This window comes from Dipodomys spectabilis, unplaced genomic scaffold, assembly GCF_019054845.1.
Source record: "Dipodomys spectabilis isolate Male_0828 unplaced genomic scaffold, ASM1905484v1 ptg000108l, whole genome shotgun sequence".
NCBI lineage: Eukaryota > Metazoa > Chordata > Mammalia > Rodentia > Heteromyidae > Dipodomys > Dipodomys spectabilis.
In genome coordinates, this window is record NW_024870785.1 from 2164667 (window position 1) to 2185064 (window position 20398).

General features: G+C 49.6%; 1 protein-coding gene across 3 annotated transcripts in view; it reads left to right on the forward strand.

Moving 5' to 3' along the window:
- The first annotated feature begins 872 nt into the window (after positions 1 to 872).
- Cdin1 (CDAN1 interacting nuclease 1) overlaps positions 873 to 20398 on the forward strand; it is a 189404-nt gene continuing 169878 nt past the window's right edge. For all 3 annotated transcript variants that reach the window (XM_042687641.1, XM_042687639.1, XM_042687640.1), the window contains exon 1: positions 873 to 1057. In XM_042687641.1, the coding sequence (XP_042543575.1) occupies positions 957 to 1057 (101 nt within the window). In that variant the 5' untranslated portion in view covers positions 873 to 956. The remainder of the gene's footprint in view (positions 1058 to 20398) is intronic.

A 20398-nucleotide genomic window follows, 5' to 3' on the forward strand; every position in this document is an offset into this window, starting at 1 on the left:
CCGGAGGAGGCCCGAGGCCTGGAGGAGGCCCGGAGGAGGCCCGGAGGAGGCCCCAGGCCTGGAGGAGGCCCGGAGGAGGCCCCAGGCCCGGAGGAGGCCCGGAGGAGGCCCCAGGCCCGGAGGAGGCCCGGAGGAGGCCCGGAGGAGGCCCCAGGCCTGGAGGAGGCCCGGAGGAGGCCCGGAGGAGGCCCCAGGCCCGGAGGAGGCCCGGAGGAGGCCCCAGGCCCGGAGGAGGCCCGGAGGAGGCCTGGAGGAGGCCCCAGGCCCGGAGGAGGCCCGGAGGAGGCCCGGAGGAGGCCTGGAGGAGGCCCGGAGGAGGCCCCAGGCCCGAGGCGCTAACGCTCCGGCCGGCGGGGCCGGCTTTCACCCGACCCGGCCCAGTCGCAGCCAGGGCATGAAAGCAGGGGCTGCCGCAGAAACCAGGCGGCCCTTAGTCCCTCCAAGCGTCCCGGGCGCCTAGAAGGTTCCGGGCCGGCTGGGGGCGGGGCGGCCCACGCGGCAGGCATTCAAATCCCGCGCTCCGGCGTGCGGGGGCGCGGCCGCGCCGCCGTCGGTGCCGGGCGGCCCCGGAGGCCCGCGCTGGGCGGGGGCGGCCCCGGCTCACCTGTGACCTGTCCCGGGCTGGGCCTCGTCGGGGACGCGGCGGCCCCGAGACCCCCGGGGCGAGCAGCCCCGCGTGCCGCCGCCACTTCCGGGTTGGCTTGCCCTTACTCAACATGGCGGCGGCCGGCTTCAGCCGGCCACACTGCGGCTGCGTAGAACGCCCAGTGAGGGCACGGGGGCCGAAGCCCGCCCCGCCGCGGAGCCGCTCGCGCGTCAGCGTCCCGCCCGCGCAGCTGGGGCGCTCGGGGGCAAAGGTCGAGCTGAGGGGCGCGCGGGGCCGCGGCCCGGCCGCTGTCAGCCCTCCCCGCACCTCCGGGTCCCGTCGCGGGGGCCGCGCCCCGCCCCAGGCCACCATGATACTGACCAAAGCCCAGTACGAGGAGATCGCGCGGGGCCTGGTGTCCGTGCCGCCCACCCGGCAGAGCCTGCGCAGGCTGCGGCAGCGGTTCCCGAGGTGAGTGCGCAGCCCGGGCCCGGACACGGGTGAGTGCGCAGCCCGGGGCCCCGACCCGGACCCGGACCCGCGTGAGTGCGCAGCCCGGGGCCCCGACCGGACCCGGACCCGCGTGAGTGCGCAGCCCGGGCCCGGACACGGGTGAGTGCGCAGCCCGGGGCCCCGACCGGACCCGCGTGAGTGCGCAGCCCGGGGCCCCGACCGGACCCGCGTGAGTGCGCAGCCCGGGCCCGGACCCGCGTGAGTGCGCAGCCCTGGGCCCCGACCGGACCCGCTTGAGTGCGCAGCCCGGGCCCCGACCGGACCCGGGCACGGACCCGCGTGAGTGCGCAGACCGGGGCCCCGACCGGACCTAGACCCGCGTGAGTGCGCAGCCCGGGGCCCCGACCAGACCCGGGCCCGCGTGAGTGCGCAGCCCGGGGCCCCGACCGGACCCGCGTGAGTGCGCAGCCCGGGGCCCCGACCGGACTCGGACCCGCGTGAGTGCGCAGCCCGGGGCCCAGAAACGGGTGAGTGCGCTGCCCGGGGCCCCGACCAGACCCGGGCCCGCGTGAGTGCGCAGCCCGGGGCCCCGACCAGACCCGCGTGAGTGCGCTGCCCGGGCCCCGGACCGGACCCGGACCCGCGTGAGTGCGAGTGTCTGACCCGGGCCCGCGTGAGTGCGCGTGTCTGACCCGGACCCGGACCTGCGTGAGTGGCGGCCAGGAGTGCGCGTGCCAGGGTCCCCAGGTGAGTGCTTGTGTCAGGGTCCCCAGGTGAGTGTGCCAGGGTCCCCAGGTGAGTGCTTGTGTCAGGGTCCCCAGGTGAGTGCTTGTGTCAGGGTCCCCAGGTGAGTGCTTGTGTCAGGGTCCGCAGGTGAGTGCTTGTGTCAGGGTCCTCAGGTGAGTGCTTGTGTCAGGGTCCTCAGGTGAGTGCTTGTGTCAGGGTCCTCAGGTGAGTGCTTGTGTCAGGGTCCTCAGGTGATCCCTTGTGTCAGGGTCATCAGGTGAGCGCTTGTGTCAGGATTCTCAGGTGAGTGCTTGTGTCAGGGTTGCCAGGTGAGTGCTTGTGTCAGGGTCCTCAGGTGAGTGCTTGTGTCAGGGTCCTCAGGTGATCACTTGTGTCAGAGTCCTCAGGTGATCACTTGTGCCAGGGTCCTCAGGTGATCCCTTGTGTCAGGGTCATCAGGTGAGCGCTTGTGTCAGGGTCCTCAGGTGAGCGCTTGTGTCAGGGTTCTCAGGTGAGTGCTTGTGTCAGGGTTCTCAGGTGAGCGCTTGTGTCAGGGTCCTCAGGTGATCACTTGTGTCAGGGTCCTCAGGTGAGTGCTTGTGTCAGGGTCCTGAGGTGAGTGCTTGTGCCAGGGTCCTCAGGTGAGTGCTTGTGTCAGGGTCCTCAGGTGATCACTTGTGTCAGGGTTCTCAGGTGAGCGCTTGTGTCAGGGTCCTCAGGTGAGCGCTTGTGTCAGGGTCCTCAGGTGAGTGCTTGTGCCAGGGTCCTCAGGTGATCACTTGTGTCAGAGTCCTCAGGTGATCACTTGTGCCAGGGTCCTCAGGTGATCCCTTGTGTCAGGGTCCTCAGGTGAGTGCTTGTGTCAGGGTCCTCAGGTGAGTGCTTGTGTCAGGGTCATCAGGTGAGCGCTTGTGTCAGGGTCCTCAGGTGAGCGCTTGTGTCAGTGTCCTCAGGTGAGTGCTTGTGTCAGGGTCCTCAGGTGATCACTTGTGTCAATGTCCTCAGGTGAGTGCTTGTGTCAGGGTCCGCAGGTGAGTACTTGTGTCAGGGTCCTCAGGTGAGTGCTTGTGTCAGGGTCCCCAGGTGAGTGCTTGTGTCAGGGTCCTCAGGTGATCGCTTGTGTCAGGGTCCTCAGGTGAGTGCTTGTGTCAGGGTCCTCAGGTGATCACTTGTGTCAGAGTCCTCAGGTGATCACTTGTGCCAGGGTCCTCAGGTGATCACTTGTGTCAGGGTCCTGAGGTGATCACTTGTGTCAGGGTCCTCAGGTGAGCGCTTGTGTCAGGGTCCTCAGGTGATCGCTTGTGTCAGTGTCCTCAGGTGAGTGCTTGTGTCAGGGTCCTCAGGTGATCACTTGTGTCAATGTCTTCAGGTGAGTGCTTGTGTCAGGGTCCTCAGGTGAGTGCTTGTGTCAGGGTCCTCAGGTGAGTGCTTGTGTCAGGGTCCTCAGGTGAGCGCTTGTGTCAGGGTCCTCAGCTGAGTGCTTGTGTCAGGGTCCTCAGGTGAGTTCTTGTGTCAGGGTTCTCAGGTGAGCGCTTGTGTCAGTGTCCTCAGGTGAGTTCTTGTGTTAGGGTCCTCAGGTGAGTGCTTCCGCCAGGGTCCTCAGGTGAGTGCTTGTGTCAGGGTCCTCAGGTGATCACTTGTGTCAGGGTCCTGAGGTGAGCGCTTGTGTCAGGGTCCTCAGGTGAGTGCTTGTGTCAAGGTCCTCAGGTGAGTGCTTGTGTCAGGGTCCTCAGGTGATCACTTGTGTCAATGTCCTCAGGTGAGTGCTTGTGTCAGGGTCCTGAGGTGAGTGCTTGTGCCAGGGTCCTCAGGTGAGTGCTTGTGTCAGGGTCCTCAGGTGAGCGCTTGTGTCAGGGTCCTCAGGTGAGTGCTTGTGCCAGGGTCCTCAGGTGATCACTTGTGTCAGAGTCCTCAGGTGATCACTTGTGCCAGGGTCCTCAGGTGATCCCTTGTGTCAGGGTCATCAGGTGAGCGCTTGTGTCAGGGTCCTCAGGTGAGCGCTTGTGTCAGGGTTCTCAGGTGAGTGCTTGTGTCAGGGTTCTCAGGTGAGCGCTTGTGTCAGGGTCCTCAGGTGATCACTTGTGTCAGGGTCCTCAGGTGAGTGCTTGTGTCAGGGTCCTGAGGTGAGTGCTTGTGCCAGGGTCCTCAGGTGAGTGCTTGTGTCAGGGTCCTCAGGTGATCACTTGTGTCAGGGTTCTCAGGTGAGCGCTTGTGTCAGGGTCCTCAGGTGAGCGCTTGTGTCAGGGTCCTCAGGTGAGTGCTTGTGCCAGGGTCCTCAGGTGATCACTTGTGTCAGAGTCCTCAGGTGATCACTTGTGCCAGGGTCCTCAGGTGATCCCTTGTGTCAGGGTCCTCAGGTGAGTGCTTGTGTCAGGGTCCTCAGGTGAGTGCTTGTGTCAGGGTCATCAGGTGAGCGCTTGTGTCAGGGTCCTCAGGTGAGCGCTTGTGTCAGTGTCCTCAGGTGAGTGCTTGTGTCAGGGTCCTCAGGTGATCACTTGTGTCAATGTCCTCAGGTGAGTGCTTGTGTCAGGGTCCGCAGGTGAGTACTTGTGTCAGGGTCCTCAGGTGAGTGCTTGTGTCAGGGTCCCCAGGTGAGTGCTTGTGTCAGGGTCCTCAGGTGATCGCTTGTGTCAGGGTCCTCAGGTGAGTGCTTGTGTCAGGGTCCTCAGGTGATCACTTGTGTCAGAGTCCTCAGGTGATCACTTGTGCCAGGGTCCTCAGGTGATCACTTGTGTCAGGGTCCTGAGGTGATCACTTGTGTCAGGGTCCTCAGGTGAGCGCTTGTGTCAGGGTCCTCAGGTGATCGCTTGTGTCAGTGTCCTCAGGTGAGTGCTTGTGTCAGGGTCCTCAGGTGATCACTTGTGTCAATGTCTTCAGGTGAGTGCTTGTGTCAGGGTCCTCAGGTGAGTGCTTGTGTCAGGGTCCTCAGGTGAGTGCTTGTGTCAGGGTCCTCAGGTGAGCGCTTGTGTCAGGGTCCTCAGCTGAGTGCTTGTGTCAGGGTCCTCAGGTGAGTTCTTGTGTCAGGGTTCTCAGGTGAGCGCTTGTGTCAGTGTCCTCAGGTGAGTTCTTGTGTTAGGGTCCTCAGGTGAGTGCTTCCGCCAGGGTCCTCAGGTGAGTGCTTGTGTCAGGGTCCTCAGGTGATCACTTGTGTCAGGGTCCTGAGGTGAGTGCTTGTGTCAGGGTCCTCAGGTGAGTGCTTGTGTCAAGGTCCTCAGGTGAGTGCTTGTGTCAGGGTCCTCAGGTGATCACTTGTGTCAATGTCCTCAGGTGAGTGCTTGTGTCAGGGTCCTGAGGTGAGTGCTTGTGCCAGGGTCCTCAGGTGAGTGCTTGTGTCAGGGTCCTCAGGTGAGCGCTTGTGTCAGGGTCCTCAGGTGAGTGCTTGTGCCAGGGTCCTCAGGTGATCACTTGTGTCAGAGTCCTCAGGTGATCACTTGTGCCAGGGTCCTCAGGTGATCCCTTGTGTCAGGGTCATCAGGTGAGCGCTTGTGTCAGGGTCCTCAGGTGAGCGCTTGTGCCAGGGTCCTCAGGTGATCACTTGTGTCAGAGTCCTCAGGTGATCACTTGTGCCAGGGTCCTCAGGTGATCCCTTGTGTCAGGGTCCTCAGGTGAGTGCTTGTGTCAGGGTCCTCAGGTGAGTGCTTGTGTCAGGGTCATCAGGTGAGCGCTTGTGTCAGGGTCCTCAGGTGAGTGCTTGTGTCAGTGTCCTCAGGTGAGTGCTTGTGTCAGGGTCCTCAGGTGATCACTTGTGTCAATGTCCTCAGGTGAGTGCTTGTGTCAGGGTCCGCAGGTGAGTACTTGTGTCAGGGTCCTCAGGTGAGTGCTTGTGTCAGGGTCCCCAGGTGAGTGCTTGTGTCAGGGTCCTCAGGTGATCGCTTGTGTCAGGGTCCTCAGGTGAGTGCTTGTGTCAGGGTCCTCAGGTGAGTGCTTGTGTCAGAGTCCTCAGGTGATCACTTGTGCCAGGGTCCTCAGGTGATCACTTGTGTCAGGGTCCTGAGGTGATCACTTGTGTCAGGGTCCTCAGGTGAGCGCTTGTGTCAGGGTCCTCAGGTGATCGCTTGTGTCAATGTCTTCAGGTGAGTGCTTGTGTCAGGGTCCTCAGGTGATCACTTGTGTCAATGTCTTCAGGTGAGTGCTTGTGTCAGGGTCCTCAGGTGAGTGCTTGTGTCAGGGTCCTCAGGTGAGTGCTTGTGTCAGGGTCCTCAGGTGAGCGCTTGTGTCAGGGTCCTCAGGTGAGTGCTTGTGTCAGGGTCCTCAGGTGAGTTCTTGTGTCAGGGTTCTCAGGTGAGCGCTTGTGTCAGTGTCCTCAGGTGAGTTCTTGTGTTAGGGTCCTCAGGTGAGTGCTTCCGCCAGGGTCCTCAGGTGAGTGCTTGTGTCAGGGTCCTCAGGTGATCACTTGTGTCAGGGTCCTGAGGTGAGCGCTTGTGTCAGGGTCTTCAGGTGAGTGCTTGTGTCAAGGTCCTCAGGTGAGCGCTTGTGTCAGGGTCCTCAGGTGATCCCTTGTGTCAGGGTCTTCAGGTGAGTGCTTGTGTCAGGGTCCTCAGGTGAGTGCTTGTGTCAGGGTCCTCAGGTGATCACTTGTGTCAGGGTCCTCAGGTGAGCGCTTGTGTCAGGGTCATCAGGTGAGTGCTTGTGTCAGGGTCCCCAGGTGAGTGCTTGTACCAGGGTTCTCAGGTGAGCGCTTGTGCCAGGGTCCTCAGGTGAGTGCTTGGGTCAGGGTCCTCAGGTGAGTGCTTGTGCCAGGGTCCTCAGGTGAGTGCTTGTGTCACGGTCCCCAGGTGATCACTTGTGTCAGGGGCCCCAGGTGATCACTTGTGTCAGGGTCCTCAGGTGAGTGCTTGTGTCAGGGTTCTCAGGTGAGTGCTTGTGTCAGGGTCCTCAGGTGAGTGCTTGTGTCAGGGTCCTCAGGTGATCACTTGTGTCAGGGTCATCAGGTGATCACTTGTGTCAGGGGCCCCAGGTTAGCGCTTGTGCCACGGTACCCAGGTGAGCTCTTGTGCCAGGGTCTTCAGAAACCTTGTGCCACAGGAGGCCTGGCTCTGGACGAGTATCCGGAGAGAGAATCCATCTACCCCTGCACCAGCCCTTTGCAGGTCAGTGGGTGCTTATTGATTGGAAGCTTGGTGGTGGGCGCACAGTAGGTGCTTCTTCAATGCATGCTAATTAGTTAAGGGATACTGGGAATGGGTTGTGCCAGCGCGGTCTGGGCAAAAGGAAAATAATATTGTAGACTTAAGGAGTAAATAGAGTTTGCTACACTCACTGTGGAAACCAGGTTTGCAGAATCCGAATGCTCTCATGCTACTGACTGGTTCAAAGAGGTGACTGTTTCCGGGCTTAGACCAGCCACACAGCGAGTCTGTTCTGAGTACTGGCCATTTGAACAACCAAATGTGACTGTTGCTCTTGTGGGCTTGCCTGCTTTCTTTCTCTCTCTCTCTCTCTCTCTCTCTCTCTCTCTCTCTCTCTCTCTCTCTCTCTCTCTCTCTCTGTCTGTCTCTCTGTCTGTCTCTCTGTCTCTCTCTCACACACACACTTACTCCAGGTGTATTTCATATCTCCCTCCTCCCCCAAACATGTCTCAGTGAGTTTTAGGGTTACTCAACTTTGTAAGAAAGGTCTTTAGGATATGTAATAAAGATTCTGCATCTTCACGATGTAAAAATATACCCACATATTCCATGAAGAACCAGTTCCATACAGCTGGGTTATCATGGCTGTGCTGTCTTCAAAGTATAGTCTGCTCTTGTCTTCTTGGTGGTGGTTGTGTTTATTTTGATCTGATTAAGAGCCAAATCCAGACTTGAGCCATTTAGATTTGTGGCCTGTTGAAGAGCTTTTTGGGCTGTGGCCTTGGGTTGGGTCTCGATCTGTTAGCATGGTATTGAGGAGAGAGAAATGATTGCAAATAGATGTCAATACAAATTGAAGTAAAACGTGACACTTTTTTTCTTAATCTAAGGTTTTTTTTGGTGGATTGGTTTTCCTAGTCTATAAGCTGTCCCTCTTTCCAATATTCAGATTTAATTTAGGGCAATATTTATCTATGTAGAACCCTTGGGATTTTGCCAGACTTGCCAATAAGGCACACATTTGACAAATTGGAATTTAACTTTGTATCAGTAACTTGTGTTGACTTTACTCATGAGTAGTGAAATGGGTCAAGATTGGCCAGTCAAAGCAAAGGAAGGTTTTTCTGGGTAGTTTTAGAAGACACACTTTTTATATTCTGCTCAATTTATGTATATGCATTTCTGCTTTGTATTTCTCCTTACTTATTTTGATAGCAAATATTTTGTGTCCTCCGTAAGAAGTAACCTCCTGCTACTCTTGCCAGCCCTTGGGAAGGCCTCCGTTTGTGGGGATGTCATGCCAGCTTGCTTTTCTTTTACGCTCTTCTCTCTCTTATTCATGAGCCACCCAAATACATTTCACACCTCCCAGATACCTTCAGAAAATAACCAGTTTTCTTGGTACAGGCAGTTTTCTTTAGACAGGTCAAAATAATCTGCAAAAGGAATTAAAGAGCTATTTAGTGCTGGGCTCAGAGGCCATGCTTGCTGTATCCCAGCTACTTAGGAGATGGGAACAGGCGGTTGACTGTGCCTGCCTGGGGGAAAGGGGTCAGGGAGACCCCCGACCTTGTTCAAAGAACAAGCAGGATGTGGGGGGCACTCCTGTGATCCTTTACAGGATCCTTTACAGGTGAAGGCTTGATTCTTGGCATCTCCAACGAAGAAATGGAGACACACAAAGTAGCAAGCAAGGAGTTTAATCATCATCCTCATCCTCATCATAAAAAGGGAAATGCAGTTGTTTCCTAGGATTTGGGGTGTGGGAGAGTTCAGGGCTATGGTGGTGGGGTAGTGATAGGGACACAAGGGACCATGGCTCACCAGTCAGCGTTTGGAAGGGGTCTGGGTATATGACCAGGTTGCCACCCCTGGTTTTAAGTATAAGTGAGTCACAACACATGCTTGAAGCCCTGAGTCAGGTTAGGCGCACATTCCTCTGCCCCTACCACCTACGGAGAAGTCCTAACTGCAAACTGACCACAAATTACCCCTGGGGAGGACTGGCATGGGAGGTGCCAGAGGGGAGATGGCACTCAGGGGTGTCTGCTGGATGTGAGCAGGAGAGCTTTCTTTTCCTCCTAGCTAACAGGCCTGGCTCAGTGGCAGGTTGGCTCTGAGATGGAATCTTGTGGGCCTTTCTCCCTGGGCTTGCCTGGAGCCCTGGTCATCAGTCTCACATGGCTGGAATGACAGGGGCCTGCCACCATGCCTAGCGGGTGTCTCATGAACTTTTGTTCAGGCTAGCCTTGGACCAGTCCTCCTCCTCACCTCAGTCTCCCAAGTAGCTAGGATTGCAGGCATGAGCCACTAGGGATTGGCTACTTCTCATCTCCTTTTTTTTTTGAATCACCCTCTCTCCTCCTTTGGTGGGTAAATCTTTCTACCCGATGTATTGTGAGCACTGTCATACAAGTGTTGTACTCAGATTTTTAAATTTCTTTTCACACAGTCCTAATGTCAAGTTTGCTTATTTTCTTACTGTCGTCTCCCAGAATTTGGAAGTGACTATGTCATAAGTATATTTAACCCTTTTGGTTTCCACATTCCTTTATACTCTAAACCAGTATTAAAGATCCCCAAAGAATTGTTGTTTATGTGAGTTATATCTACCCCAATATAAATATAATCTGAGAAATTTAAAAATGGGTGCTTATTTATTTCAAAAATTAGTGTTCTTATAAACATACAGAGAATAGTAATGTTTTAAAAAATAGTGAGAAAAGACACTGCTGTGCTCTTTTGCAAATGAACGCCTCCTTTCGTGAGGGAAGTCGATTCCTTTAGCATTGAATTTGTTGCCACACGTGTTTTTATTTGTCTGAAACTGAAACTCAAATCAGTACCTGATGCTTTCACTCCTTGTCTGGCAGGCTACCAGCCGAGCCACACCTCCAATCTTGACATGTTTTTTGTAAAAGAATCTGAGGAAACTCCAGCCTCCATGAAGGTGAAAAAGGGAACAGTAAGTTAGTAGGCTTTTTAGGTAATTTGGGGTCAGTTTTAGCTATTTTTGTTACTGCAGAAAGCCTACAGATCCAACCCCCTGGGAGACGGGGCTTTGCGCATGCCCTCACATTTGGTAAGCAGGTGCTCTGCCACTGGATTCATTCTGCTGTCCTTGTTTTGCATCGGTTCTTTTTGAGATAGGGTCTTGCGCTATGCCTGGGCTGCCCTGGATCGCAGCTCTCCTGTTGGTGTTTCCTACATCTTGGGGATGATGGGCTCCAGGTGTTGTGCCCATCCTTTGTGTTTCCCTGTAGGTTGTACCACCTCACACGGCCATTGGCACTGATGAGTCTCACTATGTCTGTGTGTGTATCTATGCATAGATACACACGCAGATCTGTGTGTGTATCTGTGTATATACACACATGCAGATCTGTGTGTGTATCTGTGTATATACACACACGCAGATCTGCGTGTGTCTATGCATAGTACACACATGCATATATACATACATATACACATACATATATAGTTTCACACATAAAATTATATTATATATATATATATGTATATATATATATGTATATATATATATATTTAACCCAGGTTTGCCCTAAACTTTGTAATTCTTAGGTCTGCTTCCCCAAGTAGCAAGGATTATTTGCGTTAGCAGTCATGCCCAGCCACAAGTGGTATTTTCTCAAACACTAGTTGCAGTGTGGGATCTGCAACTTTGTTAGGAACTTTTCACAATATTACAGTGTAGTCAGTTGAGCTTTGCCTCCTTCATCCTGCATCCTTCGTTTGAAGATGTTGGTGATGAACCATACCAGTTTTTCAAACGTTACCTTTCATTATTCAGTATCAAAAAAAGAGATTTGTTAATAGTCACACTGATTTCCTCACAAGTCTGTAAGATTTGCAGCTGTCAAGTTTATGGGGATGGATATTAGCTTTCCAGTATTTGAATTTCCCTTGAAAGCTCGAATTCTATCATTGGCAACAAATGCTGTTAGTTGTTTTCCTTGAGATGACAAGCTCATGTCATTTTTTTCCGAGAGAGTATCTGCCAGATACCCAAATCTGAATAATTGTACTTTGTTCATTGTTCATTCAAGGAAGAATGTGTGGCATGGAAAAAGGCTAGCTCAGCGCTCAGACAATCCTGCAGGTGCATTCCCAACACGGAGTATTCTGACACACAGGAGGTGTGCTTGCTGTTTACTTATTTTGGCATATAGAATTTTAGGAGGACAAGAGATGTAATTAATGAGTATTCTTATTAGAGACGTATCTTTCTCCAGGTACGTGTGAAGGTGAAGAATACAATGACAATTAATTTGGTTAGAGTGCCCTGGCCTTGATTTATTTTTAGGAGTTGGAAGTCTTACCCAATACAGGGGAAAAAGGAAGTAATGTCTTACAATGGTTTTGACCTTGTAGGCCCCAAAAGGGTCTCAGGTTCCAGGAGACCCGTGACCACACATTGACAGCCTCTTGTTAAGGATATTTAGGATTTAAAAAAAATTATCATAAAGGTGGTGTACAGAGCAGTTGCACGTACATAGTCAAGTGAAGAGTACATTTTTGAGGGGACAGTGTCATCCCTTTCCTCACTTTCTCCCAGATTTCCCCTCCTTTTCCTACCTACCCACCCACAAGTTGTACAGTTCACTTTCAACATACTGTCCAGTGTGTACTATGGATATTTAGGTTTTAAAGGATCTTGGTGTGTATTGATAGATTGCTCTCAAAAGGCCTGTACTGGTATCAGTACGGGCGTCTGTCTCTGTAGCTTTTGCCAGTACTGAAGAGAGTCATTTTTTTTTTTTTTATTGTGAAAATACCGTACAGAGGGGTTACAATTACATAGGCAAGATAATGAGTACATTTCTTATCAAGCATTATTGCCTCCTCCCTTGTTTCCCTTCCCATCCCTTCCCCTCCACAAATTATACCGACATCAAATACAGTGAAAGCAGGGGTTATACCGTGGGGGAAGGACGTACAAAGCAACAAAGAAATCATCTTATAAATGTGTTAGAAACAATCACAAGAAAGAAAAAAATGTGAATCCTTATCTTGGGGTTCATTTCACCTAACATCAGCTTATCTGACTTAATGTGTTGAATCAAGAATGACACTTGTCGGGCTGGAGGTTTGCCATGAGTGGCAGAGTCTCTGCCTAGCAAACACAAGGCCAAAACCAGTTCTTCCAAAGAAAAAGAGATCTTGTGACCAGCGGCTTACGCTAGCATCCCCTCCCTCCCATCCTCTCTTCTTCCTTCCATCCTGTTCTTCCATTTGTGTTGGGGATCAAAATCTGGACTCACTCAAGCACTAAGCACACTGCAGCTCACAGCATTTTAAAAATTAGAATACAGTGTACATTATTCCAAAGGTTTTTGAAGATTTAATTTTCTTCTTGGATTTTCAGGACACCTTGGTGTCTTTTGCCTAATTTTTCTGCTGGCACATTGGCATTTATTGTGAACTGATTTGCCTGTATTTATTGATCTGCTCTGCCTGTCTGCGTGGAGTGTAGGTCTTTTATGGGTCATACCGGTTAGAGATCTTTGCTAGTGTGCTTTTAAACATTCTTTTGCTTTTCATTTTTCCCTTGATGTTCAAGGAGACCTTTCCTTTCTTCCACCTAATTCTTCCACCTAACCCCCCCCCCCCCCGTATTATTCATGATTGTCTTATTCTTCATTTTGTTTTACTCTTTCTGGTTAGTTTTTCTCTTATTTCTGTGGCTTCTGAGTGTCGTTAGCCTTCTCCGTGGCGTCGTTGTGTTCACTCTCTTTCCAAGTCACCATTCAGGGCCGGGTGCCACTCAGTGACAGGGCATTGTCGGAGATCGGCCCAAATGTTAAAACACTTACATGGATGATACTTGATACATAATGGCATTTTAAAACTTAGATTCACTAGTTTTTCTGAATTATGATTGAACACTGGGCTTAATTAAAATACTATTGAAATACTTAATAACTATTCCTGTTAGCCTTGTTTCTCTCAACTTGTGGTCAGTTTTCTACACTTTTAATAATGTGTGGTGAACCTGAGTTCCCGAATAATGAGTGAATATGGCTCATTAAGGATGAAAAAGTCTTTTTATTGAACTAGCAATTCTATTTGTGGTTTTGTCAAAGAAATAGAGTTAATTTACAAGACTTAAATAGTGGCATTAATTCATATATTCAGCAAAGATAGCTAGGCATAGTTTATTATTGATCATTAGGTGGGAATGTTGTGTATTTCTTTATTAAACTTTTATGATGATGTGTATGTACGTGCACGTGTATGTGTGTGTTTATGATGATGTGTATGTACGTGCACGTGTATGTGTGTGCTGTTCCTGAGATTTAAACTCAGAGCCTAGGTGCTGAGTTTTCAGCTCAAGGCTAGCACTCTAACCACTTAAGCCATAGGTCCATTTTGGGCTTTTGTTGTTGTTGTTGGTTATGGGGCTTGAACTCGGCCTGAGCTCTTCAGTGCAAGGCTAGCAGTCTGCTACTTGAGCCATAGCACCACTTCGGGTTTTCTGGTGGTTGATTGGAGATAAGAATCTCATGGACGGACGTTCCTGTCTTTGAACCGTGATCCTCAGATCTCAGCCTCCTGAGTAGCTAGGATTATACGTGTGAGCCACTAGCACCTGGCCCACTTTTGGCTTTTTAGTGGTTGGTCTATTGGAGATAATAGTCTCACGGACTTTTCTGCTTGACTGGCTTTGAATCGAGATCTTCAGATCTCAGCCTCCTGAGTAGCTAGGATTGTACCTGTGAGCCACTAGTGCCTAGCACTAATGATTTTTTATTATTACATAAAATTATATGTATATGCTACATTGTGGTTTAATTAGAAAACTGTTCTGACAGGTTATTTTGTTAATGGATAGATGGTCCTTTTGTGTTCCAAAAAAAGTGCTTACTTTTTATTGGGTATTTGTGCTTCTTTGGATTTGTATAGTAACAAAAGTCAGATGAATATCAATTCCTGTGAAGTATTTGAAAGAAATAGTCAGATAAGGTTATTTGGCAATGAATCCATGTGTGGTTATATTTCTTATTTATTAGTTTTGGGAAAATTTTTCATGTTGTTAGACTATTGCTTTTATTTTAAAATCTATATTTAGCCACCGACTTGGGTTTTCTAAGTAATAACCCATTGTAGGTAGAATGGTTAGAAGACTGTTTCCTTAGGAGGAAAGAGCCAAGAGAAGACAATGCTATCTTATCATTTAATGTTCAACAAATGTGGACTGAGTTTATTATTATGGTTTTATTACACATTTTGTACAATTTTCTTCATTGGTTTTGACTTGTCCTTAAAGCTTGAACAATAACATATAAGGTCTCTGTGCAATATGTGTGAAAATTGACACACACACATATATATACACACACACACACTACATACGTATATACATACATATATATATAATCATGAATATCTTATAGGAGATGGGCAAATAATGAATTTTCCTGTGTTTGAATTGAGTTTCAGTGAAGGGAGATGTTTTCAGATGTTTGATTCAAGAAGTCTGCTCCTTTTCCCTTCCTGCTGACAAGTTGCTTTTGCGGTGGGCTGGCTGCCAGTGATCACAAGAATGCTGTCCTCCTAAAGAGAACTCTCACTGGGCATAGAACTGACATCTGGATCCAGGGCTGTGGTTGGGGCCATGGGCTTAAGACCAGAGTGGAGTAGTCTGTGCCCAAGTATTTGAAGATGGTGCTTGCTGGTCACAAATCCAACCCTTTCTGTAGGTACTTGGCTTTCAAACCCAGGGCCTTGCACTTACTAGCCAGGTATTCTCCCACCATCACCCCAGCCCCTATTCTTACACTTTGAAGCAAGAGGAACGTGTTTAGGAGTTGTTACTCCTTCCTGTTAGCTCTCGGTGTAGAGGAAGTCCAGTTCTTCACTCATACCAAGGAACAATTCCGTGCTTTTCCACACTTTCAGTTCTTGCAGGTGGGTGGGTGGGTGGGTGGGTGGATGGATGGATGGATGGATAGGTAGATAGATAGATGATAGATAGAGGATATAAAATGTTACTCTGTTAAACTGTGACCTGCCAAGTATCTGGAGTCTCATCAAGATAACAGGGCTCTAATTTTCCATCCAAAGCAGAATGTGAAAATTACTTAGGTCTTTTTTTTAATGCGTCTGAAATAATTGCCATTTAGTGATTCAGCCATTGATAGTGCTTGGAATGGTTAAACTTAGAGTAATCTGAAGATCTTGAGAATGAGTATTTTGAAAAAAAAGTAATTCAAGTAGTGGAAAACCATCAGGTAGGTGAATGTCTTTTAATGGTGTGGTTCAGTCAAAAGCACAAATGCGGTACCAAGTCTTTTCTTGAGCACATGCTGGCTGTGATAGTAGGTGATTCTGTTTTTCTGAGGTAGTCCAGGGAGCAGCAGGCAGGACACAGCTGAGACTCCGTCCCTGCCCCCTTTCTCCTCTACGTACATTTATTTTTAGTATTTGGCCATGGTTAAGAGTTGACCTTTGCTCTAGTAATAAGAAGGGACAAGCTAATCTCACTGTAATCTTCCCATGGAGGGAGTAGGAGGCATAGCGAACTCTTGGGGGTTCCCAGGGTTATCATTTAAGACTGTGGAAACGTCCCAGATCCTCTGCTAGCATAATGCAAGTCTGCTAACCTGTGGGATGCAGGTGTTTGCCTCAGCTGGCTCATCAGCCAATTGGCTTGCTGCTGCTTCACATCACCTAGCAGTATGAAGGCTTCAGACAGATACCGTGCACATTCATGAATCTCCACCGGTTATGGGTATTTGTGGTCACTCTCTGGTCGTCAGAGCGGGTTTGTTTGATTAGGGATGCTTTAGGATGAGTAGGAACGTGCCTGCCGCACCCCACAGCCCCCTGCAATCCGTGCTTTCTGCTAGGGTATCTCAGGCTCTTGCAGTCGGCCTCACTGGGATCTGGGGGACAAGGTATCACTAAAGTGTGCCTTCTTACAACGGCATGGGGAATTAGACTGGCAATTGGCTTTTTTATTTTCAATTTTCCTTTCTGTCTACATGACTCCCAAGCTGATAACATCTTTTGCTTAAGGTAAATTACACTGCTATTTGTTTTTGCTGATAATATTGGTAGAGAAAGCTAATAAAATTTGAAATTAACTTACACTTCAAGCCCCATTGAGCTAAAGTGGTAAATGGGCGGGGGCTAGGAGACAGACGCTTGGTTGTATCACATTAAACATCCCACACTCTTCCTGCTCGTGTGTAACAGGCAGGCAGCTCACGAATGTTGCTTCACAGGCAGAGTTAAAATTGTCTAGGTTTGTGTTTTTGGAGGCCGACTCATAGCTATAGATTTAAAATAAAATACTGCTCCTCGCATGTGTGCAACGCTTTGGATTTTTGGCGGGCATGTTGGTCATCTCCACAGGCAGATCCTAAGAGCTGCTGCACAAGTGTGCTGCTCTCTTCTCGGTTCACATTCAGTGACTTGGAGAGAAGCAGAGGTGGCGACTAGAGATCCCCTTGCCGTCCAGTCCTTGAAGTGCACCAACTGCAGCCTCTATGAGAGATGTCCTCCTCGGTGGTGTGGCCCGCGTTCTGTGTCGGAGGACAGCTGTCTACCCAACCCCTTGTCTGCTGCTGGAGGACAGACCCCTTGCCTGTCCCCCGGGCCAGGTGGGCATGGAGGACAGGACATGGGTTCAGCTGGCTGGGGGGAGGAGGAGGTGTGGCCCTGTGACTGCACTAGTAGCTGCTTTCCAGCCTGCGTGCTTTGCTGGTCAGGGGTGGGGACTCCTTAGCTGTGCCCCTGACTTGCTGTTCCTTTCCTTAATGTTTAGTTTGGGCTTTGCTGGAGTGTGAACTCAGGACCCCGTTCCTGCTGGGCACCTGGCTCTCTGTGTTCTAGACACAGTTTGAGCATTCGCCTGGGCCAGTGCTCCCCCTGCGCCCGCCTCTGGTGCAGCCGGCATGGCAGCGGTGGGCCTCCCTGCTGGACTTGGTGATCGCCACCAGAGCTTGCTGACGTTTTGCCCGGGGCTGGTCTTGAATTGCAGTCCTCCCACATCCCTGCCTCCAGAGTAGCTGCAGATGTTTTCCTTTTTTAAAGAAAAATATCCCTTGTTTTCAACGTGTTTGAAATTTTAAGACACTGTGTGGGCCAACATTTCTCTGGCCAAACAGACCAAGTCCGTGGGCTGAACATGGCCAGGGGCCAGTGGGTCCTGGAGCTGCAGCTTCCAGCTCGTGGTTGCTGGAAGGATTGCATCGGAGCATGTTTTCCAGATTCTGCATGCCACAGCCTCACCCTGGTAGTGAACCCCCCTTCCCCCTCTGCCGCGGGGAGGATGTTTGCACCATAGACACTGACAGATGGAGCCAACCAGGGCTCCCCTCTGCCCAGCCCCTGCCTCACACCCGCCCAAGGCAGCTGGTGAGACTCAGACACAGCCTCCTAGTGTGGGACTGGACTTGTGCACTCCCCCGTGGAGGCTCAGACACACCCTCCTAGTGTGGGACTTGTGCACTTCCCCTTGGAGGGCTCAGACACACGCTCCTAGTGTGGGACTTGTGCACTTCCCCTCGGAGGCTCTGACACACGCTCCTAGCGTGGGACTTGTGGCATAACTCGTGGGAAGTTGCCCAACCCAGTTTGCTCTAATTATTATGGCTTTTTTTCCCTAAAGGAGGCGGCACAGATGGAGCACAGGCATCTCTAGCTCCGCCCCCTCAGTTCTTTGAGTGTTCAGAAACACGGGGCAGCAGGCTTTCTCCTTACTTTTCCTTGCATGAGTTCGTGTGGGAAGCGGTGGTCCAGGCCCATGTCTCAGTGGGGAGACTGTGGATATTACAGCACATTCTACAATAGGCATTCCATGGAGCTTACCTAAAGAAAGCTTGTTCTACTCCTATGTATCATCCCTTCTATTTAATGTTTTTTTGACACTACTGGGGTTTAAACTCAATGTTCTTGTTTTGCTCGACTACTACTCTACTGCTTGAGCCAGGCCTGTAGCTTTTTACTCAGGTTATTTACAGTTATTTACAGCTATTTACATTTCCTGCTGTAGCTGGCATGATAGGAGTCCTGGTTTTTTCTGTTGAGATTGAATCTCACAGTCTTTCTTTCCCAGCTGGCTTTGAACCTCAGTCTTCCTGATCTCAGCCTCTGGCATGCTTGGGAAAACAGGCTCATGATAAACAGAAGCCGAAAGGGAAGAAGAGAAGGTACATCTCTTCATGTATGTATTGGTTGAGATGGGGTTACATGAACTTATTACCCAAACTGGCTTTGAATGCAGTCCTTCTAATCTCTGCCTCTTGAGCAGCTAGGATTACTGGCACCTGGGTGCTTGTTTTATTATTTTTTTTTAAAGTCATATACACATGTCTCATTTAGGAAAATTAATCCTTTTCAAAACAGATCAATCAGCTAAGTTTAGGAACATTACAGTATTTTTTGTAGGAATTTGGAAATGTTCCAGTGCTAAACCTGAGGATTTATCACATCAGAACTTACTCCTACAGAACTTTTAAGCCTAAGTGATACATTTTCAACTGCCAGTTATTCCACTGTTAAAAAAATTATAATGTAATTATAATGAAAAACAGCAGGGAATGCTGTCTTCCAGTAAATGTGTGGGTTCAGGTGTGTGTCTCCTGGAGATTTTATAGGATAATCCAGGTAATTATGACTGGGAACCTTAATTTTAGTATTTAACATAGGTATTAAACTTGAAGAATGAGTAAGATAGTTTATCATGGTAGTACAGACTGCAGGAATTATGCAGTAGCATGATGATAATGAATTGGGCAAGTCCTTTCTGCTGAGCTGATCATAGATACTATCACAGTGGGTGCTAAGCCAAAGCGTAGTTCACTTGAAGGGTTCAGGCCAGATTGAGATAAAAGTGTTAAAACAGGTTAGAGATCTTTGCATTTAAAAAATTACTTTAACATTTGAATAACACTGACAAAACATTGCCTATAGCAAAAGACTTTGAAAGTCAGACAAAATTATGCTACAGATTATATTTTGGGGGACAGTAATTCCCCCCCACACTCTCCTAAAGTGTGGAAATAAGACTTAGTTCATTTTCTTTCGTCTGTATAAGGAGTGTAGATTTGGCACACTGTCATAGAAAATATTTTATTCATGGGATGGCTTTCTGGACGATTGTATTCCGCATCGTATTACAATGGCACAATAAATTGCTGAATATACTGTCTTCTGAATATGACTTTACCATGAAAAATTTGATGCATAGCATAGGAAAGGTTGGAATATATCAACCTTTCCTGACAAGGGACTTTGAATCTTGACCTAATACAGGTGACCTTTGTGCGCAATAAAAGCGAGCTTAATCTTGATAGTAAGGTTGAGGTACGTGGCGGGGCTGGTGGTGCTTGTGCTGATGCCTGCTGCCCGCCCTGCCTAGCTGGCTGCTGGATAAATGGGACTTTTTCCTTTGATTTTTTTATTTTTTATTTTTTGCAAACGTATTTCTCAAAGCAGCTTATTTATAGCAAGCTGTTTGGTGCTTTAGCGCCACCCCATTTGCTATGATGTGTTGTGCTAAGTTCATCCATTTTTTGTAAAGTTACTGTTTCTGGGTGAAGGATATGAGTGTGCTATTATTGTCTGTTCCATAGATCAGCGATAGCTGAAAAGAAGAGTACTCAGTGGCACATAGGAAAGACACCCAGAATGTAGATATTTGGAACTGAGAATGTGTGTCTTTTAATAGGCTTTTTTCTTTGACCAGTTGAACTCTTGTCATCTAAGTTTGTAACTGTCAGAGGAATTTTTAAGTGGTTTATGCCGTTATGTAGATGATAAATAAGAGCGCTCCCATGAGTTATTGTTTTAAAAGGCTAAAATGGTTTACAGACTGGTAATTCCCTTGGAATTTCCTTTTAAGTGCACTGGCCAACGCTCTGACATTGCAATGTAATATTGCACATGATAGGATGATATAGACTATTTGTAAGGTTTTGCAGGCTGTTCCCAGAAGGAAGATTGTTTTAACATAAATTTCACTATCAGATCCCTCACCCTTAAATACCTTGGCTATTTTGTCATAAATAAAATTACAGCCTAGCAAACATTAGGGAGACACTCTAGGTTACAGTATCTGAACACCCATCAAATATTCTGCCCAAATAATTGGTTAAGACAACAAATAGTAGGGCAGAGTGTCAGCGACACTGATGGCGAGAACTTCTTTTTTGGTCGAGCCTGCAAAATCTATTTGCTGGTTCTGATCTGCTCTGCAGCTGAGGTCTGATGATTGGAGTGGCAGGAAACCCGTTGACGAGGCCATCCATCATTGGTTTGCACACGCAGAAACGTGGGCCGTGTGCGCACAGGCCTGTGATTTAGTAAACGCTCGGGAGATGAATAGAGCTCACACACAAGGGAAGGCAGTGCTGTCCTTCAGCGGGCGCGAGCCAGGCGCCTGCCGCCAAGGCCAGCTGACAGCTCATCGTCAGTAACCGGCCCGCCGACCAGCGCCAGCGTATTAAGTGCATTCTTAATATCTGCTTCAGTACATTTAATGAAGAAAATTTAGTTTTTGTACTCCAGGCACTGCTTCCTTGAGTATCGGAAAGCA